Raw genomic sequence first — 27,878 nt, 5'->3', positions numbered from 1 at the left:
ACAATGAGAGATCCACTCAGTTGACTTATTGCGTGTTATTAGAGTTTATTTAAATTAAAAAGTATTAAATTGTAGTGGCATTGTGTGAATTCAAAATGTTCAAGTTGAAATGTTATATTAGTGTGATGATTTTTAGTTTTGTGAGTATTATTAATAAAGCTGCCCCTAATAATTCTAATTGTATGTGAATGTGTATGCGTAAACGGAGTGTTTGCTTAAATATAATATTTGTATTTGTATTAATTTTCTACGTGCTATGAGAACGATCAATAAAGTGTGTTTTATGAGTTTAAAAATAGATTATATTTTGCAGATGGTCAGTATTCCTGCAATTTGCTTCGCTAAATGCGAAAATTACTATATAATTATGTTAAACTCTACTGATGGCCACGCCGGATCATTGTACGAACCTATTCAAAAGTAAGTTGTAATATACGAGTAAGTAGGTACTATATGTATTTATATAAGTTAATAATAGTTCTTTGTAACCCAACTTATTTACTTTTGAAAGAAAGAAATAAAAAATAATTATTTGAAGACTAGCCTTTGCCCGCGGCTTCACCCGCGTGAAATTTAGTTTGTCATAGATCGTCATAAATTATAGCCTATATGTTATTCTGGGTTATAAACAATAATACTGTGAAGTTTCATCAAAATCCGTTCAGTAGTTTTTGCGTGAAAGAGTAACAAACATTCAGACATCCAAACTTTCGCATTTATAATGTTAGTAGGATATTCAGCTTAATATAACTACCGACTAGGTACTCATTTTACTACTAGATTATTTACGTTTTATTTTTAACTTTCAGATCCAACATAACCTGGAATATAACCAAACTCCATAAGGGCAGAGAAACAATTGATTTTGATATGTCCTGTGTATTAGATCTTTACTGTCAGAATGTAACTTTTACGATGACTGATGATTCTGTAACCCTCGAAGATGACAGTAGTACAGCACCTACTGTCATCGACATGAAAACAGAATCAACACCTACAACTGACACAAAAATATCTACTACAGAAGATACAGAACCGGCTGAAGAAACAACTACTACAGAATCTACAATAACACATAAAGAAGATAGCCCCACTCCATCAGACGTTGAAACAGTTACTGCCAGTTCAACAATACCAATTAGTGATGAGGATACAGACGCTACATCGATCGCCACAAAAAATGTTAAAAAATCGTCAGATCTTGAGACTACTGCAACTACTACAACTGATACAAAAATATCTACTGGAGGGGAAAATACATCATTGACTGAAGAAATGCCTTATACAGCAACTACAGTCACACATAAAGGAGATAGCCCCACTCCATCAGACGTTGAAACAATTACTGCCAATTCAACAATGACAACTGGTGACGAGGATACAAAAGCTGCATTATTTGCCACAAAGAATGTTAATAGTACGTCAGATCTTGATACTACTGCAACTACTACAACTGACACAAAAATATCTACTAAAGGAGAAAATGCATCATTGACTGAAGAAATTCCTTATACAGCATCTACAGTCCCACATAAAGGAGATAGCCCCACTCCATCAGACGTTGAAACAATTACTGCCAAATCAACAATACCAATTACTGATGAGGATACAAAAGCTGCATTATTCGTCACAAAGAGTGTTAATAGTACATCAGATCTCGAGACCACTGCAACTACTACAACTGATACAAAAATATCTACTGTAGGGGAAAATGCATCATTGACTGAAGAAATACCTGATACAGTATCTACAGCCACATATAAAGGAGATAGCCCCACTCCATCAGAAATAGAAACAATTACTGCCAATTCAACAATACCAATTACTGATGAGGATACAGAAGCTACATCGATCGCCACAAAAAATGTTAAAAGCTCGTCAGATCTTGATACTACTGCAACTACTACAATTGACACAAAAATATCTACTATAGGGGAAAATACATCATTGACTGAAGAAATACCTGATACAGTATCTACAGCCACATATAAAGGAGATAGCCCCACTCCATCAGAAATAGAAACAATTACTACTGCCATATCAACAATGCCAACTGGTGATGAGGATACAAAAGCTGCATTAATCGCCACAAAGAATGTTAATAGTACATCAGATCTTGAGACTACTGCAACTACTACAACTGATACAAAAATATATGCTATAGGGGAAAATACATCATTGACTGAAGAAATATCTGATACAGCATCTACAGCCACACATAAAGGAGATAGCCCCACTCCATCAGACGTTGAAACAATTACTGCCAAATCAACAATACCAATTACTGATGAGGATACAGAAGCTACATCGATCGCCACAAAAAATGTTAAAAGCACGTCAGATCTTGATACTACTGCAACTACTACAACTGATACAAAAATATCTACTAAAGGAGAAAATGCATCATTGACTGAAGAAATACCTGAAACAGCATCTACAGCCACATATAAAGGAGATAGCTCCACTCCATCAGAAGTAGAAACAATTACTGCCAATTCAACAATGCCAACTGGTGATGAGGATACAGAAGCTACATCGATCGCCACAAAAAATGTTAAAAGCTCGTCAGATCTTGATACTACTGCAACTACTACAACTGACACAAAAATATCTACTATAGGGGAAAATACATCATTGACTGAAGAAATACCTGATACAGCATCTTCAGCCACATATAAAGGAGATAGCTCCACTCCATCAGAAGTAGAAACAATTACTGCCAATTCAACAATGCCAACTGGTGATGAGGATACAAAAGATGCATTAATCGCCACAAAGAATGTTAATAGTACATCAGATCTTGAGACTACCGCAACTACTACAACTGACACAAAAATATCTACTGTAGGGGAAAATACATCATTGACAAAAATATCTACTACAGAAGATACAGAACCGACTGAAGACACAACTACTACAGAATCTATAATAACACATAAAGAAGATAGCCCCACTCCGTCAGACGTTGAATCAATTACTGCCAAATCAACAATACCAATTAGTGATGAGGATACAGAAGCTACATCGATCGCCGCAAAGAATGATATTGATGTATCATATCTTGAGACCATTACCACTGAAGATGTTTATTCAACTGATCCCAACATTATAAAGAAAGAGAATGCAGAATTGTTTGGTGAGCTAGATGATGTAGCAACAACTACAGAAACAATAAGTGACCTTCACAAATATGATCCTGAAAAGAGTAAGGCGGTAGCTAACAAGGTGATGGCCGGCGTTGTGGGAGCTTTGGCGGCAGTGGGTGTGTGCATTTTAGTCAAATTCGCGGCGAATAAAGTGGTGGAGTATTGCGCGCACTCTGGAGTATACCGTGAGTAATATAATACACCCTATTTGATAACAAATCGTTTCTAGATTAAGTTTTTTAGTTATAGCGTGCTCATCTTCTATTAACAACTTAATATGAAAAGTTCATACTTAAATACGAAATGTCCACAAGCTAAAAATGACAATTTAGAAGCCTTACCAAAGAATAATAATAAGTACTACGTACAGAAGTTTTACTTCGCGAAGGTATTTAAAAAAATGTATGCTCAATGTCATTAACAATATGGTGTAATTTAGTCTGTCTCAAGAGTCAAGCACCATTTTGTTGACAAACGTCAGTGATCGGCACTGCGCCGAAGCTATAGGGCTGACTTCGGTAAAATGATGTGACGTGAGGTGCCAAACTGCGGAAAATGGCGGAGGAAATACATGATTTAGCATGAATTATCATGAATTATTTACTTATTTACCTCTCAGTGTCTTGAGGCAACTTAAAAAAATACATTCTGTGTTTCTATTATTATTTAGGTAGTTAAATACTGCACAGTATTTATTACGCCATTTTCTTTATTTTCTTCCATCATACACAAGAATACGCGTGCGTGAGTCAATGTTAGCTCGTATGTGAGGCCTTGTCTAATAGTATCCTGTAGGTGGGCCATCGTGCGTGTTTTGTTTTCGATGTAAACTCGCGGAGATAAACAGGCCTGGCCTTACCTCCTAACTAGTTTAAATAAAGTCACGAAGTCAAAAATTGTGTTCCACGCATTTTCCTCTATGCCGTATTTTGACTGGACTAACTTTTTTGTAACTGACAATGATATTAAAATAATACACATTAGGATAATTCCTTCAATATTGTATAGTAGAGAACTGTAAGTAGAATAACAGTTAAGTATAACAAGTGTTTTGATATTTTCAGGTTTACCAGATCCCTGAGCGTTTGATGGAAAATGGAAGACCAAGTTCGTGTCCCACCTGGGACAGTTATTTCTCAAGTGATATATCCCTACCGAGGAAAACATATTTAATATTTTAATAGTCATTTAGAACAATAAGTTTGATAACAAAAATATTGAGCCATCATTGTCATAAAACATCTGTGTTACTTTGTAAATAATAGACTATTTATAATTATGACTTAATTCCAAGGGCTTTTTCCTTATAATGTATATAGGTATTAATATTATATTATAATTGTTTTATGTACGCACTTCAATGGAAGTAGCAAGTATTTGAGGAAAACTATTATTTTCAATTGTCTGTCATTAAGTTATGCTTATTTATTTACTATCAGTCTCTAATCGAATGCCAGTCTCGTAATTTAATAGTTTACATAGATTCGTATTGTGTAAATAAACTTGATGTTCGCAAAGTGAATTATTCCTATTTGTCAAAAGACACTAACAACCACTCACGAATTTTCATTCATTTTAAAACCATCTCCAATTACGAATAAACTTAATCTAAAACTTATAAAATTCGCCTGACATTACAATCACATAATCATCATCATCACCAAACAAATCAATACCATAAGTATTGCACACCAAGCTTGTACGCCTAAGTTGCATCTTTACTTTAACCAAAACCATAACCGGTGTTTTTGTATGAAGTCGGACAGATTTTTGACGTCTGGTAACGTGCAACCCAGCCTTAATCGAACATGACATTCAAGAAGGAATTTTCTGAGACCCTGCCGTCGATGTCTTAGCGCATGTGCCATCGCCCGCGACCAGTGCGCCTTGAGCCCTGCTGTCAAATCTGATTACGTCGTTTACGCAGTATAAATGATCGGTGGGGGCTCCGCACGCTTGGTGCAACTTCAGACGTGTCCGCCTTCGGAAAAGTTCGGCGGCGGTCGGGATTTTCCGGAAAATGAAAAGCGTGTAAGCTTTCAGGAGTGGACGGAGTTAGGAGTGAAACTGGTGGGGGCTATTTTCGATTGATTTTTGTCGCCTTTGTGTGATATAAATTTTGCGGTCGTTAAAATGGTACGATATGTTTTGCATTTATTCTATAAAAAAGATGACAGCATCAAATACAGTAAGCTACAATTACACATCTATCTACCTACATTACAATTGAAAGTAACCCAAAGTAAACTAAGACTTCTTAACTTAGATTTTTGTATAAACAAATGTGTTGCCTACAAGCCCAAACGTTTGACTGTCCATAGAAATTCAACACTACTGAAAGCAATCATATCCGATGCTCAACGGGGCTGGTTTTATATTATAAAAATAGGTTATAATAGCACTTAAAAATACTCATTGACTTGCATTTTCCAAGACACCTTATCCTTCATTGGAATCCCCAGGACCTGGATTGGGGCCTGTTCTGGGGGTGCAAGACTCGCGCCTGCGCGCGGGCCCGCTCACCGCCGCCCCAGACCGAGCGGCCGAATGCACGCGCCGCGCTTTACACTACCGAAAAACACCCAAATACGATCTCCACTAATAAAAAAACAACTCACAAAAAACCAAAAACCAAACCCACAACCCTAAACCGAACGAAACTATCGCGCTAAACAAATTTAAAAATTTAAAAACCAAACGCGCGTTCCCTTTTTTTCGCAAATTATTTCGTGCCAGTGACTATGACTGCAATAGTGCTGTGATCGTTCTCACCTTATATTTTCGAGTGATTTTATAAATGAATATGGCGGCTTTTTGTATTTTATAACGATTTTATTGACGTAGAATTAGTAGTAGATTTAGATAAAGAGTGATGTGAAGACGGGACACCTCGCTTGCGTAACTTCGACCGGCCTAGGTGAGTATTGAACGCTTAATGTTATTGAATAGAACGTATTATTTTATTGAACATCAGAGCTAGTAAATTAATAGCCCACATAAGTGGTTATTACATAATTAGATATTAAGCAATGATGCTATAGTTTTGTGATGTCTCCAGCAAAATTAAAGGAGTGGAGACTACTTAAGCTTTAAGCTCCCTCTTTCCCTTTATGATCAATTTCGTTTAGGGTTAGGTAACAATTTAGCTATAACAAAACCACCTGATTTTGCAGAGGCATTGCTAGTGGTGGTTGCAGTGGTGGGGTTGCGTAGTAGGCACAATCCGTTCCACGATAATGACATAACCGCCTGAGCTACAACAATTTACATTACATTGACCTTTTTAACGTAACACGCTATGTTTGATTGATTTTTCAAGTCTAATAAGGTGATTGATTGACCTATCGGATATTGGATACGTTGATTATTTATTGATGGTATCTTTTCGTCGTTTAAAAGTATCCGTTACGAAATACGATTTATCATTCATGACTAATATTAACTAGTAAATATGTCGCATATTTCTGAGTTATCATTCTACTTAGCTAAGCTGAGTTTACTGTATTATACCACCACCACTTTAACTGTACACCACTTAATTGAAATCGTTTCAATTATTAACCATATCTTTACATTCAATATTTACATTTAATATCCATAACTATTTAAATAACGTCAACAGCTGATTGTCAGAACATACCTAAATGTTATAATTCAGGCTTTGGAGGTCATAATGGGCATTTCAGACGCATGTGGCGGCTCGCGGTCTGAAACTAGGATTTTGATTACTACTGTTATAACCACGATAGTAGCTGTATTAGCCTTATATGATCATACTACGTCTAGTTCAATGACATTTACAGGTGTGAAGAAGATAATCTATACTAGTCTATACTATCTATACTAATATTATAAATGCGAAAGTAACTCTGTCTGTGTCTCTCTGAATTGGCATAGAGATAGTTTGAGTCCCGGGAAAGAACATAGGATAGTTTTTATCCTGGTTTTTGAAACAGGGACCCATGCGATAAAGTTTTTCTGTGACAGATAAAATTCCACGCGGGCGAAACCGCGGGCGGAAAGCTAGTACGTCGTCGGTCGACGGTCGTTACATTCCCTCTAATATGGTCGAGTGAAGCGATGGCTGGTTCACTCGTCATGTCTGTGAACAGGCGCTGCTTTCGGGGACTGGTCAATCCAAGTTATTCAAATTTATGTATGCGAGTCATTTCTACTAGTATCTTAATATGTAAGTCTAGATATTAGCACGTCACTACCTTGTTTAATATACCACGCAATCTTGTATACCCATTCTTATAAGATACACCATACAAGAATGCATGGTAAATTCAGTGAACTGCTCCTGAATCGAATGTACCTACTACTACTATTTCTATTTATTTATATTAACCGGCAGACAGTGGTGACTGAGTTTGTTGCGGCGCTTCTTCTCAGCACTTGCCAAATGTTGGTCTCGAAGCGCTGGTAGGGTAAAAAGATTATGAGACATGTAGAGGCTCCTTAAGAGCAAAATGACGATTTGTAAGAACTATTTATTAGTCCAAACAAATAAAGAAATTTTGACTTTGACTTTGACTTTGACTTAGTAGGTTAATATTACGCACGACTTTGAAGCACTTGAAGACTGCAAAACAAATACTTCAAATTATGTAATTGCATTTTTCTGTTCTCCATATTCTATTCTTTTCTATTGCAATATGCTTACTTTATAATAGCTTACTTAAAGTAAATATCCTAGGTAATTATATGGTATATATTCTTTAGCGTTCTAATGGGTTAATTTTACCCATATTTTCCGAATAAAATAAATGGATTTAATTTGATTTCATGATTTGTTTAGGGCAATGGTTTTTCTATTCACTACCGCGATACAACCACGATCTTACCAAGGTACCAAGAGCGGTTAAAGTGAATTAGTCATCATCATATCATCATCATCATCTCAGGCTCTCAGCCATAGGACGTCCACTGCTGAACATAGGCCTCCCCCAATACAATGCTTTCCATGTTGCCTGAATTGAAGTGAATTAGTACTCTTTTCAAATGGCAAAAGTCTATCCAGAGCACATCTCATTATTTTATTTTAGCTGCTCTATTTGTTTTAGCATTTGTTTTCAGTTTTATTTTTTTCGCACTTCGAAGTTTCTAGATAGCCGTTGTAAAACCTCACCCTCGGAGTTCGCAAGACAAACAAAACCAATGTACCGTGAGTAACGCTTCAAGTTCTTTAGGTATAGCTGGCTGGTTCACACATTGTTCTTTCTGACTCTACCACTATTATTCAGTAAAGTTTATGTTGAAATTAACCATTATTTTTATCTAATCAATCAAAAATATATCAGCTGTTTTCTTTACAAGTTGTAATGAGGTTTTCTTTAATGATATGAGATAGATTTGATTTCTCCGATGATAAGAATTTGACTAATTTGCTCAGTTCTATATTAAATTAAATAAATAATGTAATAACTACTTACAAAATACAAATACAAAATTGTTTATTCACAATCAGGTTTGAATTTAAACAGGGTTTCGATTGGGTTCCCTAGATACAAAAAAATACAAAAATTGGGGTTTTCTTTTAAGTATAAGTAGATACTTGTGTTAGAAAACCCCGCTCTCCATTTACAATGATTTACAATATGAAATTATACAGCTAGGAAATACAATGCATATCTATTGACTTATTTTTACTTAACGTATAGGTTATCAATTAGCTATGTTATTGAAGAACGCTAGGGCAATTAATGGGTGTAACCGCAAGAAAATAGGGCCAAAACACCGCTGACATCTAATTGCCCTTGGTGACTAATGGAAACACGCCTTTGGACTAAACTTTATTGAGTCTGTCATCCTTACAAGTCCATGCCATATCCCCATGCCATATTGTCGTAAATCCGACAGAAGATGGAGTAAATGGACCCTCGGCTAGCGACTACGTTTTAGCAAGACTCCCTAAATTATCCAGATCAAAAAACCAAGGGCTTCAAAAATACTGAATTAAAGAACCAGCGGAACTACTGGCTGATAAGATGATTATTAAACTGGCAAGGAGCTCCACACCCTGCAGTTAATTGTACTGCATTTGTGACATAAAAGTTAGCGAAGCTACATAGAACTAAAATGTCTCTGGGGTCGTTGTGAGGCGGGTCGTTACATTGCCTTCGATATAGACGTCATGTCTGTGAATAGGCGCTTCTTTCGGGGACTATTTATAGAAATATCTAGATCTTGTTTAAAACTACCACCCTGACTCCGCACATTTATCACAACATCAAACCTTCCTATTGAATCGATCTATTTATTGCTGAAAACTGCATTAAAAACCGTTGCATAGCTTAAAAGATCTAGCGCACAGACAACGGAAACTACTTTATTTTATACCATGTTAAAATTTATTTACATAATACTTCTCAATTTAAAGAGCGATATTATGATTCAAAGATTATTTATTCAGGACAAGGTAATACAGTTGAAATGATTGTTTTAAATCCCAATGAATGTTTAAAACATCATCTTTATTGGTTGGGAAAATTGTCTTTACTTGTGAAGGCGTAACAAGATAATTTCTGGCAATTTGGGTTCAGAAATTGATGGTTTGACAATAAAGTAGGCGTAGGAAGTAAACAAGTGTAGGCGCTAAACAAAAATAAATCTCAGTATTGTTTTTCCGGCTTTTCCGTGTTTGATTGAAAACGGTAAAATGATTTATAATCATAGGGAAATCGTAAGAAGATAGGAAAACATAATTAGATATTGATAACAAGGACAAAGGTTATATAACATTGTTTTTTGAAAGAACAACAATCGCAGATAGAAATTATTTGATATGCCAACGTCATTAAAAAAATAGTAACATATTAGCTAAGCATGAACACTGAGAAAAACAAAGTAGTTAGGTACTCAACTTTTGATATGATACAATTAGTACATTTTACCTAAATTAAATCAGTGAAAACTACTTGATACTTATTACTGGTGACATAATAGGTTTTTAGGTAGACTGTAACAATGCTACTAAGTTAGTAAGAAACAAGTTTTGTGTACTAATTGAGCTTTAATTGAACTGTGCGAAAAAGTAAAATGTCACTTTTTAGAACATCTTTGATTTCTTTGAATACTTTCAATTAAACTTTTAACTTTAAATTTGGATAAAGGCTAGAGTTCACGATATTATATCACTATTTCAGTACTATTTCTGGTCTGCTAGTAATTATAAGTTTGTAAGGTAACGCCGATAGCTTTGAAACGCGACCCGTTGCGGAGTTTGACCGAGTTTCCCATAACATGCGGTAAAACCCTGCCTGCCAGTTATGCTTGGAAGGCTCCGTACATTTTTATTTGTATTAAAAAAAAATACAAAACAAAAAAGGAGATAATCTTTAACACGCTTTTAAAATATTTTAAAATGAAACATTTTGACAGCAAGACAGATGAAGGAGAGTTCGTGTTTTTGTTTCAAGAAAGCACAATTTATCTGATCATGTTTCCATACTTTTAATTAATGAACATTTTTATATTTACTATGGGATGATTTTGACATCATCATTGAAAGGTCAAGTAGTTCCTGAAATTGCTTGTGATCATATAACGTACCGTTTCCATATTTAGTACGGGCCCCTAAAACCGAATTAGATGACGAAACCTGCTGAAGGTTTAATGATGGTGTGACGCAGATTACACGTCGGTTCCCTTGAGAAATACGTTTTAAAACGGGATTTAGTTTTTAAGCAACCCCTTAGTGGTCTCGAAAGTTGACCTCATCTGATCTGATGCAGATATGGCTTCAATTACAAGGTACAAAAATTAATTTGTGTAGTTACAATTTTCAAAATTTTGTTTTGGACTACTGATAGTAATCTAATATGCTCAGTATAAGAACAAACAGACAAACAAAACCGCTATCTGATTCCATATGTCACAAGAATCTAATTGAATCTGTTTTCCAAGATCTGTGTCTAACTTCGGGTTACGCGAACTACACGTTGGGCGCCACATATCTACGCGCTAGAAGGAAGCAAACATTTTGTGGAGATTTTTCTTTTCATAGCTGAAATGGGTCCTAAACGTAATTAAAAACCAAACTGTGTTGAGCTTGTAATATGGCGACTATGTACTGTACTGAAAACACAAAAGTTTCTTTACTTTTGTGTTTGCATTCGCATTACTATAAATTATCCATTCATAATTCTACTCCTAATATAAATGCTGCCCCTTATGTAGAGCTACCTATATTTAAATTCGTATTAGTTTATTGTTGGGTCATGGATCAAACTTCAAGTTAAATTAAAATTAGTTTGAAATTCAAATAGAACAAACTAAACCGAACTACACTCAAAGCTGTGCTCAAAGTCCGATAAATTATCCCGCTGTTCTATTTGTAGCCCACTGTCAATGTTCGTCACGCCTCCATGTTCTAATATAATACAGAGAGTATGCTTAATATAAAGAAATGACTGCTTGTTTTAAGAGCTAAATAAGGACTCTTGAAATCCAGCGTCTTGGACTCTATGCCCAGAAAAAATACAAAATTGAAAAATCACTATTGTTATTATAATACATGGCATGCTTGAAACATCATAATTATGCAATGAAGAATGTTCACTAATTTTGTTTTTTAGCTTTCTGTATTCTCTGTTAAAAATAAAAAATACACGTGAAAGAATTATTTCGATACGTCAATTAGTTTCCAAGATATTGAATTTTAAAAGTGCAGGCGGCGGCCGGCCCGCCATTTTATGCGCGTGACGTCATATTACAGTGACTGGCTCCTATTTGTATGGGTGGAATCTTGCAAGCTGAATTAAGACCCACTTCCAGGCAACCGATTAAGCTGAAATTTCGCAAACACATGTGATTTGGATGACCATGCAATACTATGATGACATGGAGCTGATCTGATGATGGAGCTGGAAGGTGGCCATAGGAACTCCATAATAAAACGACTTAAATCCATCGAGTTTGGGCTCGTTCGTTTTGTATTGATGAGTACTTCAATTCTATATAGTAATCAGGGTCTGATGATGGAGCTGGAAGGTAATTCGCAATAAAACGACATAATCGCATCAAGTTTGGGTTTGGTTCAATTTTAATTTCTGTGATGGGTCTGGGTGTTAATATGTATAATAAGTTTGTATTTACAAAAAAAAATTATTTAAGTATGTTTATATCCGTTTTCTAGTGAGCGGACACTGTGAATGTACGTCACGCGGGGTCACGTGACCGTCGGCGGGACTCAATATTTAAGCGAACTTTGAATGCCTATAAAATCATAACTACTGGGTATTTTTGAATGAAATAAAAACTAATGTATTTGTAAATGTAAAAGCCTAACTGTAACATAGGTTTCAAGTGATTTTGCATACCTAGTAACATTCTCAATTGTGCTTCGAACTCAGAGCTTTTATAGCAATAGAGAAACATGGCGGCTCATGGAGTTTGAAAGACAAGTGACAAGCAGCAGTCGATTTTTTCGCTTCGCTATCACTTTGCCACCATAGACAACTCTAAGGCTGGGTTGCACCATCTTACTTTAACTTTGACAAATGTCAAAAATCTGTCAAAACAAAAAACACTGGCTATCGTTAAAGTTACGATCAAAGTTAGGTGGTGCAACTAAGCCTAAAAATGTTTACGGCACCCCTCCGCAGTCATTGACCTTCTTACTGGCGTGACTTTCGATCGCTTGTTATGTCACTCTGATATACATTTTACCACCTCCGTAACGTTTACCAACTAAATTATTTATACTGTTATAGGATGTTTTAGGGGCATTCTTACATGTCACTTTGTATTTGAGTTTCAGCTGTTTATGTGCGAAGTAAAGAAATTGGCACCCTGATATTATGTAAGCTGTGATTTACGAAAGACTGCCCGTTTTCACCATCAATCCCTAAATTTTAAGTGACCCTTATGAAAACAAAATTTCTGTAATATGTTATCATAGAGGTCACTTAAAAATTGGGGATTGATGGTGAAAACGGGCATTAAGGCTGAGTTGCACCACCTAACTTTGACCGTAACTATAACGATAACGATAACCGGTGTTTTTTTTGTATAGAGTTTGACAGATTTTTGACGTTTATCAAAGTTAAAGTAAGATGGTGCAACCCAGCTTAAAAGTGTAAAGTTACATTGTAGATGATAAATATTTATACCATATTCCTCCCATTATTTCGTAGGTACAGAACTACTCAAACTTTGCTGGTTGGGTTTCGTTGGGAGCTAAGCTGTAGGTAGAGCCTGTATAGAAGGGATGAGATGGGATTAGCCCCATTACATCCCTCCCTAGATTTCAATTAGATTTAATTAATTTATTATAATTAGATACAATAAATTTTTCACTCTTTCATTTCACATTTCAACGTCTTGTGATGGTGATAAAGAGCCAATCCACGTTCGTTCGTTCGTTTCAGCCGAAAGTCCACTGCTGGACAAAGGCCTCCCCCAAGAATTTCCACAAAGACCGGTCCCGTGACCTTCACCAGATCGTCGGTCCACCTAGTGGACTCGGAGTTTCACTGCGTGATCAAATCAGAAATGAGGAGATCCGTAGGAGAACCAGAGTGACTGACTTAGCCCGCAGAATCGCAATCCACGTAAAACTAAATAAAAGCAATTAAACTAAGTGTCGCAGTTACTAGTCAAGTCTATAAAAGATTGACATAAAAAACTTAGACAAGGCGCGGCGCGTCGACCAAGAATTGATGAGATTTGGCACTGACGACAGCACATTAAGTATCTTATATTCAGTTGCAATAGGGGTTATTTTTCAAAACTGTATAATCTAGTATGCTGCCGTCTGTATACCCGAAGAATGAGGAAGGTGCGTGTCAAGAGCATATTAAGTGGGGTTCCGTAGTTTGGGTGCTACGATAGTAAACGAGACTCTTAGTTGCTTTAAGATGGGCAGATAGTTTCGTTAACTTTGATGCCCACGTTACAATATAAAGGATGGGCCAAAAATTATGCAAACAGCAACGCTTGATTTCTCGAAAACGGGTCGAGGTAGAATGCGTGGGTGATGGGAAACTGCATAAGTGCATAATTTAATGAATATTTAGCCATTACGGAGCGCTTGGAGTCTACCAATCAATGTGTGTGATGACTTATGGCTTAGAAACGTGACCTCTCATTATAGGCCTAGAATCAGAAATGAGGAGATCCGTAAACGAACTAAAGTCACTGACATAGCCCGACGAATTAGCAAGCTGAAGTGGCAATGGGCAGGGCACATAGTACGCAGAACTGACGGACGATGGGGCAGCATGGTTCTTGAATGGAGGACGCGTACCGGAAAACGCAGCGTGGACCGACGACATCATAAAGGTAGCAGGAAAGCGCTGGACGCAGGCCGCTACCAATCCATCATCATGGAAAGCATTGGGGGAGGCCTATGTACAGCAGTGGACATCCTATAAATGAAATGATGATGATGATGATGATGATGACGGAGCGTTTCACGGGACAACAGCATGCTTTTTATGTATTTTTACCAAAGTAATGATTCCTATGAAATTGCTCCACACCTGTTTAGAACTGACGGATAAGGCCGTGTACGTGAATGTTCAAATATTATTTAATCAAAGCTTTAGCAAACGGGATCGACAGCGAATATTAAACAAACATTTGGATACGGCGTCATCCATTTTCTTTATGTTTAAAAAGACATTGATAAAGAAAATTCTTTAACACAGACGGTAGAACAGGCGTATTTGTACTAACGACCTGTTCACATAGGGAGAAAACCCAAACCGTACTTTTTACGAGATGGGTTTTTCCGCGACCTGTTTGCATTCCCTGCGCATTGGAATTGGCAATTTTGCAAACAAATAAGGCGTAATAACATTGACACTGAATATCCAATGCAAAAATAAAGTAAATTTTATGGGTTTGCAGGAAAAAGGGGTTAACATGCCCTCTTCTATGTCGTGGATTGCAACAAGATTGAGGTTCTCATTCGAAAGAAAGAAAGAAAAAAAGAAAAAATATTTATTTGGTATCAAAGATATTACAATACAGATCAATATAAAGTGCAAAAAAAAAAGAATTATTTGTACCAAATTGGTCTCTGCTCAGTATGAGGCCATAACGTACTCGGGTCTTTCTTTATAAAAAGTTTTCTTTCTTTATAAAAAGCCATAAGAATCTGACGTGGCTCAAACTGACTGAGACGGCTTAGCGAAATATTGTAATGTCTTAATAAATTGGAAGCAAAAACATCTTATTTATTAAGCCTGAAATATTCGCGTTAAGAGAGTCTAGAGTCTAACGACTAGCATTTTTAGGTTTTACGTATTTTTGGTCTTTAATACAAGGCAATAGGGCACAAAATATGGTTAGAATAATGATCCCACTGCCCTATAATGGGCTAAACCGCGAAGGCGAAAGCGTTAAATCCTATTAAATATAATTTTAGGCAACAACACGCCTTAAATTCCAGCTCGCAAGGCTTTAAAACGCTTGACCTACATTACACAACTGCAGCATCGTAAATAACACCATGAAATACTTTTGGAGGCAGGAAAATGCACTTACCACATTCCTGAAAAATTAAAAACGCAGCACTATTACAGTGAGGTTGCTGTGGTTTCAGTACATTAAAGTTTCACTACCTTTATGTTATGTTTTAATTCGTTTAACGTGTGCTCGTACCCGTATCTTCTTTGTGTTGTAGTAACTACACACATACCTATACTACATTAAATAGACTAAATTGTAGTCAAGTTAAATATTTGATTCCGTAAAACGTGGCATTAGAGTAATTTATCATGAAAAATTGTAATATCGGCGGAAGAAAACGTAAATGCTGTAAGTGCCGCAAACCTAAATTTACACCGGAGCCAATTTATTATGAAAAATAATATGCGTCGGTCGTTGCCCTGCCAAAACAGATTTGGCGGCTCCTCCACATTCGCGTTTTTATTGGCCCATCATAACTTCAAAATGTCCTCCTTATCTATATGTATGAAGCATTATTCTCTACCTATAAACTACAAGTTTGGTAGGTAGTTTAGAGTCGCCATATTGCGGGGTGAATGACTCAATTAACCTATAAGTGACTATGTCCAACGTTTTTTACAATTTGATAATCCAAATTGGCAAATACGAGTACAGACCGTAGTATAATAAGCCCATAAAACTGTGGCACCTTATACAAGGTGACAGGGAGGGATACTCGACCTATTCCTTGAAAGGGGTCATACTAGAGATCATTAGCATCAAATTACCAAAAAATAAAAAATAAACCTTACAGAAAATAAAAAATATTTTTACTTAAGACCTTTTATTTCTGGGATAACCTATTATAATTACCTATGTAAGTTTTGGCCAAGCGCTTTTTTCAGAATGATCAAAACTTTTTCAGCTTTCAGAAAAATATCAACTCAATGTTTAGGGTTGAGTAATTTATTCATAATTAAAATTTTCTAAAATATCGAAGAACCGTCACAGCTTGACAACCATCCAATTTCGACCCCTGGTTCACTAGACTTAGGCTGGGTTGCACCATCTTACTTTAACTTTGACAAACGTCAAAAATCTGTCAAAATCCATACAAAAAGCACCGGTTATCGTCAAAGTTACCATCAAAGTTAGGTGGTGCAACTTAGTCTTAATTAGTTACTAATGACCTCTAGTCCTACAATCCTTTCAAAGAATTGGTCGAGTATCCCAATCACCCTGTATGATTGTCATAAGGGGCGACTTTGCAACAATAATGTGCATTGTACCGTGCAATTGACTGTACTTAAAAGGGCATTCAAGAACACGTTATGCCCAGCTGATGCATTGCGCCATTCATGGCACCGCACTGCAGGTTAACTCATAACGACGGAATTACAACTCTCAGCTCATATTCGCACGGTTCAATATACGTTGTAAGTGGCCGTTACTCAGGCTCAAATTAATACTTAAGCCGGCTGTCATAATTTCAGTAGGCCGGAAATTGAAGGGGTCGTGAATTGAAAAAGGGTTATATTTTCTGGTTAAAATGGAACGCCTTTGTGGTGTAGTGGTTAGATATCTGAGCTATCTTGACCCGGAAGTCCTGGGTTTGATCCTTAATACGTACTTCAGCCAAGTCTACTTATACTGAGAAGTGTTCGACTAATTAGCCGAGTTTTCAGGCAGGGATGTTATGGATATCCGTAACCGTAACCGAAACTTTCGGATATCCGAAATAAAAATATATTCGAAACCGTAACCGTAACCGATTCAAAAGTTTCGGATAGTTTCAGATGTAGGCAGTTTAAATTGTTTTTTTGTATAGCATTATAAGTAAAGGCATAACAGCCTGATTTACCTTTATAATGCCATCTATGTAGTATCAATTTTTATTTTTTTATGACTTTTTATTCGATGTAAAGTGTGCGGTCATGAATGAACCGTGTTGGACCTATTGCAAAAAGCACAAAAATATCCGTAACCGTAACCATAACCGAAACTACATATCCATAACATCCCTATTTTCAGGTACCTACGTAGTAAGTACTTGGAATATACAATATTTGAATATAGGATAGTAAAGAATTGGGAGAAAACTTTTTCATTTGGAGAAGTTTTCCACCTTTTAGGAATGACAAATTCTAATTTCGTAAAATTTTACTTGTACATGAACCATACGATGAAATGGATTTACGATTTGCTTTTACACTGAGTCGGTAGAGTTACCATTTTGGCCTGAACTCTACTACAAATTAAAACAGAAGACAAACGTTGGGAACTATCTAACCCACAATGCGAAATTACAAGAAAATACTTTATTTCATTTTAAACTGTCTCGGCGCCAAGTTTTCCAATTGGCATTCGCATCAGTGGGTCGCCAACTTGCCACTCCGACTTGGCACTCTTGGCAGCTGCGGCGCCAAGTGAAACTTATAATGGACTCGGAGACATAGATACAACTATTAGAAGTAACTGGAGTATCTATGATGCCTACTTTCCTTACAATGGCGTACTTACCCTGAACAACTTTATCATGGTATACCTAAAAGAGCCTTAGCGCTTATAAACCTTACCTTACGAGTAATAAAAAATAAAAAATAAAATAAAATAAAATTCATTTATTTCAGGCCAGGGCCCATAAAATTTCAATAATAATTGCATTAAATAATTAAAATAGTAATGTACATAGGTATACCGTAAGTAAATGCAAGCCATAAAAAATTTGCAGCTCTTGTATCTAACTGGCTGTCGTAAAATAATGCAAATAAATAAATTAATGTTGTGTAAATAATCGGAATACAAAAACTTTATTTTCCGAATTTTAAGCCATGATTTGTATTCTTGTTGCTCTACCTTATCTAAATAAATAATACTTAAATAAAGAATTAACAGCAGTGGACGTCCTATGGCTGAAATGATGATGATGATGATGAAAGAAAATACAAAATACAAAACTTTCCACGGAAAAATGTTGCTGCTTATGAACTAATTAAACTTTTAGTTAACACACATAAAAGTCGCGAACTGGGTGTTACTTAATTGCTATAATAAACACGATAACAGTGATTAACTTAACAAGTATTAAGCATACCTATACTACAAATAGCTTATGCCATTTTAGGTAAGGAGTTATGATTTTAACAAAATATTTTCAGTAATTTTTCAGTAAGTAAAATGTTCTTCAGTAAACAAGTACCATTTTTCATTGACAAAGGCGGCAATTTTCCTGTACAATATTGACGGCCATAACAATTTTTCTGCCGCAACATTGTCGACCTTGTTGCAAGCAACGCATTGCCGAATATACCGCTCGCGTACCTCCTGAAAACAGGTCAAACGCTTCATGCTTTTCATCAGAATATAAAGCGCTAAATATGATCAATGAATCGCCCTTTATTCTAGAGGTCAAAGATTGGGTGTATTCTAGGTTTAATTATACATTCATACCTACTTGTAGTAAGTATTTAAGTTATCTACTACGGAAGACGTAGTGAGGGCAGGACCCCCACTAGGTGGACCGACGATCTGGTGAAGGTTACGGGAGGTGCCTGGAACCTGGATGTGGGCGGCGCAGGTTTTGGAAATCCTTGTGGGAGGCCTTTGTCCAGCAGTGGACGTCATTTGGCTGAAACGAACGGACGAAAATTATCTAGATACAAGTAATTGTCTATTTCATTGACTACACGACGACATTTATGTCCCCTGAGTAGGGTTTCTGCTCGAGCTTTCTCGAACTCGAGAAAACTCGAGAAATTTGGCTTCGTTCGAGACGAGAAAAAAATTACCGGAGCTCGAGAATTCTCGAGTTTCGATTTTGAATCTTTAGTAATCTTGAAAGCCTATTTTCTTAGACAAAAGTAAGTTTTTAATTACTTAATAGGTAAACGTTGCTTTTAGACTGGTCTGGTCTTTCCTTTTTTAACTGATTTGATTTGCAAGTAATGATCTCAATCGAAACTAAGTAATAATGTGCACCAATGAGTAAACTAAGTAATAATGTTGACCAACGAGTATGCTATATTTATTATAAGTATGTTTATGTTTAACTCTGACTGATTTAAAGACAGAAAAATTTGGTAACTGTCCGTTAGGTTAGGTACTCGTGCCTCCTCGTAAAGTTTATTCAAGTCGTTAAATTTGTTTTGTTTATAAAAAACTATTTATCGTAATTTTTCTATTCGGACTTGTGTTCTTTGGAAAACAAGTGATTTTTTAACGTTATTTATCCTTAAAGTACACGTGACTTTATGACTTTTGTTATGATTATTACTTATTATTAATTATGAAAGGAGATTTTATTTTTTGTTTATAAATATAATTGTATCCAAAATAAGTGGTACTAAATTCTAATATTGATTGTTGGGTAATAAGAGTAGGTATATTAGAATAAAAAAACCTGTTTTTTATTAAATTTCAACCGTTTTCAACAGTTTTCATTAAAAGACTCGAGACCCGAGAAAACTCGAGACTTTGGCCTCGAGAATTCTCGAAACTCGAGAAAAAAAATAGGTCGAGAAATCAGAAACCCTACCCCTGAGGCTTATGTACGCTTGTACATTGAATAAGACTCTCGAAACTAAAGAATACCTAGTTCCAAGCCCATCTCTACAATCACAAGTTTTAATATTCTCTACAGACGCAGTTTTACAACTAGATAATACTTATCGGTCTTGTCTAACGCGTTTATACTTTTAATTAAGAGAACTTAAGTCGCCGAGCCGCGGCTAAACGGATTCGCGGTTACAACTACAACACCACTAATTGGAGTGGCGTCTTCGTCGCTACCTTTTCTAAAAGCCGGCTTATACGACCTATAAATAGCTCACTAATTGATCTATAAAAGGATATACCTCCTAGTAACAAGTAATATTGTATCATGAAAGCTTTCATATGAGCTATGAGCTTTTGGTCGCGTAAGTTTCGGTTTGTTACAGAAAACCGGGATAAAAACTATCCTTCGTTTTTCGATAGGTCTCTAACTATCTCTACACCAAATGTTATCTAAATCGATCCAGTGATTAAGTCAGAAAGGTAACAGACAGACATACAAGGTTACTTTCGCATATAATTTGTTCAGCTTATGAAAGAATCTCCAGCAATCAAAACCAAACAAATTCGACACTAACTTGATTGTAAAATATTCATTTAGTAAGTCAAAGTAGGTTAATTAAAAAGACGAATTCAACCTGAAAGCCTCGGATGAGAGAGCTTACTGCTAAATTCAAATTAAAGTTTTGTTTCTACCTTATACTGAGTAATTAACATCAAGCTCAACTTGGATAAGTTAAATCTAATTCTAGATCTCATCAAAAACTCTTTTAGATATTTGATATTAAAGATACGAGTTTTAGTCTATAAAAATAACTAAGATATGTAATTGTCACGATTGTAAATAAAATAGAAACTGGCCAAGTGCGTGTCGTGTACCACAGTATAGGGTTCCGTAGTTGCCCGTTTACTACATCTAAGTTGAACGATTGTTACCTACTCATAAACTAACTGATCTATCTAAATCGTGATAATTTTCTTTAAAAGTAACTATTACCGTAATTTTTCCATATTTTTCAAGCTAATATTTTAGCTTTTAGATAGACGTCGTACTTGAACAAAAATTAATGAATACTCGCTTGCTTTCATATAAAAACTGTGTACAAAAAATTAAGGGTTGTTCACGGAATCGTTCCCACTTCGCCGTGACAACTCCAACACAATATGACAAAGCTAAAGTTTCACGTTTATATTTCGTTTCATTTCTCGGCTCGTTGATTGCGATTGTCCTCGCTGTGAAGCTGCACAACTTTTTAGCTGTCACTGTGAGGTGACTGTGAAATGGAAAGTACTCACTGAAAGCGTTGCTGTCCAACTAAAAATAAATGATTGTTAGCTAAAATTGGGACACGCATAAACGAGCACTAACCTTTAAATAATTGAAGTATTATTTGATTACTTATTCGTCTCCATACTCTTATTTTCAGGTGTGTAAGTGTATGCTACCTTTTCAACTGAAAAGACCTCTTTATAGAGACAAGATCTGTGTTCTGTCCCGTGTATCTTTATTATGAACTCATATGTAGAGACAAGTTACCGTGTACACTGTCTATATTTCTTTACATTGTTCATACCCTTGTACAAAATATGAAATATAAACGTTAACACTTAAGTATAATTATTACAACAAAAGGTAAATACAAGCCAAACCCTTGGCAGATTGGATACCAAAATAATAACGGTGTTTTGAATGGCATATTTTCCTATAGGCAATGGTCTGTCGTACCCCAATCTCTGAGTTACTCGTTTGATTTCAGATTCGTTTGATATAGATACTTTTCTTGATTTGTATTCCTATTGTCCAATCCAGACAAAGAAATGTGCATGTGGATTGAGTGATCCTTGCTTCAATCTTAACAAAAATCGAAGAAGTTTTACTTAAAATATGTTAAAACATTGCGATGAAGTTTAAAAATTTGTTAAACCTAAGATAAAAATGTTATGGCCAATAAATAGGAGCACTCATACCGCACGCTTTAAGAAAACGTCAACATGTTTATTTCAGAAAATAAAGCCTTTCCACTTATTTTTATAGTATTGAAAAATTGTTAAGAATATGTTAAAACTATTAACAAATTCAGAAATTCCTTGCACGTCCCGTTCCAAAGTTATGACGATTATTTAGGATCACTCACACCGCACACGGGCCGTATGAGTGCTCTTCAAAATAATGACTTTTTATTAATAAATACGTTTTATTTCTGTTGGGAAATGTGTGCAAACTGACGAGCGAATTTGTTAAAGAATAAGTGTGACAAAACTTAAAAGCTGAAGGAAGAAATTAACCTTTATTCTTTCCTCCAATATGCCGTGTGAGTGATCCTTACTTTTACCTCTATCTGCTCATATGTAGTTCGTAGGCAGACTGAGATAGTATCTAAAATTGTTAATTGTTTTTAACAATTATTTGGCATATATTTTGCTTTTATTAAGGTCATAATTTAAGAAATATCAGGCTTAGATGATTCCTAAAGGAAAATGTTGATTAGGGTACATATGATTTTTTATTTTGTGAGACTGTTCCGATTCGTCAGACGTGACAATGCAAAACCAATGCAATCTAATATGTAGTAGGTTTAGGGGCCTCCGCTAAAACTCGCGGGGGGCGTCCGTCGCCGCGGTCGGCAGTAGCGCGAGTTTTAGTGGTTTACCCCTACATCTTGAATGATAGAAATAAAGAAACATTACAATTGTTTATAGGATTGAATTCAAATTTGACTTGTAATATGAATTGAGAAAGATACCTACTCACGGTTTTATTTAAATAAATTACAAATTTCTCAACAAAACTGTTTTTTTTGGTTGGACTATAAAATACGATAAAATAATATTATTAAATCTCACATGTAAACTTCTGATGAATCGAAACAGTCTCTCAAAATAAAAAATCATACGTACCCTAATCAACATTTTCCTTTAGGAATCATCTAAGCCTGATATTTCTTAAATTATGACCTTAATAAAAGCAAAATATATGCCAAATAATTGTTAAAAACAATTAACAATTTTAGATACTATCTCAGTCTGCCTACGAACTACATATGAGCAGATAGAGGTAAAAGTAAGGATCACTCACACGGCATATTGGAGGAAAGAATAAAGGTTAATTTCTTCCTTCAGCTTTTAAGTTTTGTCACACTTATTCTTTAACAAATTCGCTCGTCAGTTTGCACACATTTCCCAACAGAAATAAAACGTATTTATTAATAAAAAAGTCATTATTTTGAAGAGCACTCATACGGCCCGTGTGCGGTGTGAGTGATCCTAAATAATCGTCATAACTTTGGAACGGGACGTGCAAGGAATTTCTGAATTTGTTAATAGTTTTAACATATTCTTAACAATTTTTCAATACTATAAAAATAAGTGGAAAGGCTTTATTTTCTGAAATAAACATGTTGACGTTTTCTTAAAGCGTGCGGTATGAGTGCTCCTATTTATTGGCCATAACATTTTTATCTTAGGTTTAACAAATTTTTAAACTTCATCGCAATGTTTTAACATATTTTAAGTAAAACTTCCTCGATTTTTGTTAAGATTGAAGCAAGGATCACTCAATCCACATGCACATACAAAGAAGCTCGCGGTCCCTGAAGTATCCCTCGTCCCGAATCAATACATCGATATTCGATACGGAGCACGTGACTCCAAAAATGTAGTCACGTGGTCTCATGGCCAAAGTTTAAGGACTTGTGTACATTAGGATACACCAAATATTAAGGTCAAACTGAGGCTCTAGTTTGTGACTGTATTATTTATTTATTTAAAACGAGTTACATTTTTTTAAATATTTTTGTTAAGTACATTAGTTATATTTAAAAATATTATGTAACTAATTGTAAGAAAAACCACTTTTGGATAAACCGTGCATCGCTGATTCGACATCATTTTCAATCAAGTATCGAATATTTAGTCTACAAATCGTGAAGGCAACTCTGAATTCGGATTTTATTAGGCACTGACAAGCATGACTTGAAAACATAATGAATTTTCTCCTAAAATGTTTCAACTACTTACAAAGCTTATGCCATTGATATTCATCACATTGGCCATAACAGTGCCACTAAATTAAACGGTACATTAATTTAATTAGGGCACATAACCTACACGAGTTAACGATCGAAGCATTTAAGCGGGCTGGTCACGCGAAACTCATGTTGAGCATTACGTACACACACCGATTAATGTTATGGTGAACGCACACTTGTCTGAACCAAACGCACCTTAAGAATTATCTTTGTTCATTACTTTCAGCGCGATTTCATTCGTCAGAACCTAATAAAATGTTTCAGGTGCGCGCGCGCCGCTAATCGTTCTAACATAAAAGTGTATAGAACATTGAAGTCGCTTTCTTGAAAAAGTTCAGTAATTGGCTTCTTTCACATGTCTACAACTATTTTGTTGGTTGCATTATCATATTCTGACCTGCCTGAGAAATTAATACCGAGCTAAAATATTTATGTTCTAAAGCGCTTATTACTTCATAACTCCGTTTGCATCTGCAGACCTCATTGATAATACCTACTTGTGACTTGTTCACAAGGTTAGTAGTAGTTAGTATATTTAAATTATTAACTTAACTTACGTGCCTCAGTATTAAAAAGTTTTATACTTTAATAACCATTACGTAATAAAGTACAAAGTCAACAATGCCCTGTAATTTATTCTCCAAAATATTGTTTAACATGAAAATAAAGCAGAGCCAATTAACATTTTGAGATGTTCGTAAAACGTTTACAAAAGAACCTTTTTACTAATTACTTGTACGAACATAAATGCACACTGAAAGAAGGTCCAAGGGGCTTACTTTTAACTATGAACTCTCAAAGGAAAATTTCCATTTAAAGCTAATATTTTAGAAATAAATTGTGCCGCGTGGAAAGCGCACGCACCATACGACGTCCACCCACAAGGTGGAACGACACGACCTTATAAAGGTAGCAGGAAGGCGCTGGATGCAGACTGCTACCAACCGGCCATTTTGGAAATCATTGGAGGAGGCCTATGTTCAGCAGTGGACGTCTTATGACTGAAATGATGATGATGATGTAAGAACATTTCAAATTAAAGCGAATATATTAGAAATAGATTGTGCCGTATCTGTAGTATATTTTTTACTTTTTCTAGTCTTATGTGGTACTAGCTTTGGCCCGCGGCTTCACCCGCGTGAAGTTTGTCAAAGATCGTCATAAATTATAGCCTATATATTATTCTGGGTTTTATACAATAATATTGTAAAGTTTCATCAAAATCCGTTCAGTAGTTTTTGCGTAAACGAGTAACAATCATCCAGACATCCCACAAACTTTCGCATTTATAATATTAGTAGGATTCAATAAAGTGTGTTCTACCTATCTAGTTTACCCATGAACTGGGACAGAATAAATAGGTATTGTACACAAATATTTTCCAGCCCACAAAAATTTCGGATTATCGTAAAAACGCCTTTACAAACCGCTTTTATAAAAGCTTGGGATAATGGCTTAATAGTGCCACTAGGGGGTGGGGGATACCCCCATTGTCCCCCATCGATGAAAATCCAATAAAACTTGATCGTTTAATGTTTGTCTATAATTTTTGTGTAGTAACGTTTATCAGGTAAAATTAGACACTTTACTTAGGCTGAGTTGCATCACCTTACTTTTACCGTAACTACAATAACCATCACTACATTTATAAATCAAAGTCGCTTTCCTGTCTGTCTGTCCCTATGCATGCATGCTTAGATCTATAAAACTACGCAACAGATTTTTATGCGTTTTTTTAATAGATATAGTGATTCAAGAGGAAGGTTTATATTATAAAACATGCATATAGCATATTATAAAAGAGAAAAGCCGGAAAATTCCATTGCAACCGTGGGAAGCTGGGGCGGGCCGCTAGTATAGAAAGAAAGAAAGAAAATATTTTATTTGGCCCAACATATTAAATTATTACAGTATACAGTTTACAATACTTGCACATTTGTGGACCAAAATGGCATCCGCTCAGCATTGTATAGACTAAGGCTGGGTTGCACCACCTTACATTAACTTTGACAAACGTCAAAAATCTGACAAATTTCATATAAAAAGCACCGGTTATCGTTATAGTTACCGTTAAAGTTAGGTGGTGCAACTCAGCCTTAGAGAATAGACTTTTGACTTTTGTTAAAGTTAAAGTAAGATAGTGCGACCTCGGCCTTAGGTTCTGGCAATAAAATTTTAATTTAAAAAATATTTCTCATTTGCTTTTAAAGCGCGTACTCGTATATTAAGTGGCCCTGCTTAGTTTATTTATATTGTGGTAAATGTGGGGTATATAAATAAAAAACAGTGGCAACAGTAACATCTGAGTTTGATATGAAACCGCTATAAACCGCACGCAACTTGTTGAACGTTGCGTTCAATGTAACATTAATTAATGAAATATAAAGTTGTACTGATTTTAGGTATAATAAACTGCGATTAGATTTTGAAATCTAGATTAGATTAATTTTTGTAGCAGTCCTAGCTTTCATTTTTACACCTTCTAGACTTTAATTGCCTCTATAGTACTCTCCATCGACTTTAAGTTCTGGTGTGTAAGCACTTTCCCAGTATGTAGGTACTACATGTACTTTACATAAGTACTTGTGTAATTTACATACTTAGGCTGAGTAGCACCATCTTACTTTGACTTCGAAGCGTTAAAAATCTGTCAAACTCCATACAAAAAGCACCGGTTATTGTTAAAGTTACGCTGAAAGTAAGTTGGTGCAACTCAGCCTTAATTGGTTGGCCCACCCCTTGAAACTTAATTGGCACTTTATTAACTGCCCTACCTTTTCAATCATCACAGCCATATAATTTTTAAAGCCTTTTGTCCTTTTTTAAACACAAAAATACCCCGATCACCTATTTTCAATTAAATCTACCAAGTTTTAGAACATCCACCGGTCCAATTTCGTCAAATTTGCGTTTAGTTAGACCTGCTTGCGGCACTGCCGGCAGCGCTTTAGAAGCGATTTAACAAAGTTAACTAAGCCACACTGGGACTTGAGTTGGTGGAAGCGGATTACCTATGCGTGGCATTTATCATAAATTACTACATCTATACTAATCTATACTAATATTATAAATGCGAAAGTAACTCTGTCTGTCTGTCTGTCTGTCTTGCTTTCACACCTAAACCACTGAACCGATTTTGATGAAATTTGGCATAGAGATAGTTTGAGTCCCGGGAAAGGACATAGGATAGTTTTTATCCCGGTTTTTGAAACTGGGACGCGCGCGATAATTTTTTTCTGTAACAGACAAAATTCCAGGCGAGCGAAGCCGCGGGCGGAAAGCTATACATAATATGACTTATTTGATTACTTGAGCATTCTGAAAGAACACAAAATCAAAATAATCTTACGCCCAAGGGGTCTAGCCATAACCGGAAAACGTTAAATTGCTCCATGAGACTAAATACTCTGAGGACTCTAGTTTAACCCCCCAGACAAAGTTACAAGAGTGACAGTTGTAATTCCAAAACAGCTTCGCTCCGGTGTTCTTCTGTGTGTAATTACTTTGCTTCGTATATCGATTTCGAAATTAAAACTAGCCAGTCTCTGAAGTAGAACTTCTTCTTCTCAGTCGTCTCACTCTTGACGAGTGGTCGTGGCTATCTGAAGAGTAAATTGTTGTGGGCGGATTTTTTTTAAACATTATTAGTATATTAATTTCTCGTTAGTCCCTCGTGGTAAGCTAAATATGCTTGTGTTACGAGTGGGCTCACCACAATAGTCGAGCGGCGCGGCGGAGGGTTTCGAAACCACGT

At 35.8% G+C, this 27,878-nt stretch overlaps 1 protein-coding gene across 1 annotated transcript; it reads left to right on the top strand.

Moving 5' to 3' along the window:
• LOC135074071 (mucin-2-like) lies at nucleotides 1-4,663 on the top strand. The gene is made up of 4 exons (XM_063968377.1): nucleotides 1-140; nucleotides 314-420; nucleotides 810-3,331; nucleotides 4,211-4,663. The coding sequence occupies exons 1-4, from the start codon at nucleotides 96-98 to the stop codon at nucleotides 4,225-4,227; spliced, it is 2,691 nt and encodes an 896-aa protein (XP_063824447.1). The 5' UTR covers nucleotides 1-95; the 3' UTR covers nucleotides 4,228-4,663.
• Nucleotides 4,664-27,878: the final 23,215 nt, after the last annotated feature.

The sequence above is a fragment of the Ostrinia nubilalis genome, chromosome 8, assembly GCF_963855985.1.
Source record: "Ostrinia nubilalis chromosome 8, ilOstNubi1.1, whole genome shotgun sequence".
Lineage (NCBI taxonomy): Eukaryota > Metazoa > Arthropoda > Insecta > Lepidoptera > Crambidae > Ostrinia > Ostrinia nubilalis.
The sequence above is the reverse complement of the archived record's forward strand: the minus strand, read 5'-3'. Positions and strand labels throughout refer to the sequence as shown.

Coding starts and splice junctions, on each gene's coding strand:
- LOC135074071 (XM_063968377.1), top strand. CDS start 96: ATGTTCAAGTTGAAATGTTATATTAGTGTGATGATTTTTAGTTTT. Junction 141..313: donor GTGTGATGATTTTTAGTTTT/GTGAGTATTATT, acceptor TATATTTTGCAG/ATGGTCAGTATTCCTGCAAT. Junction 421..809: donor TTGTACGAACCTATTCAAAA/GTAAGTTGTAAT, acceptor TTTAACTTTCAG/ATCCAACATAACCTGGAATA.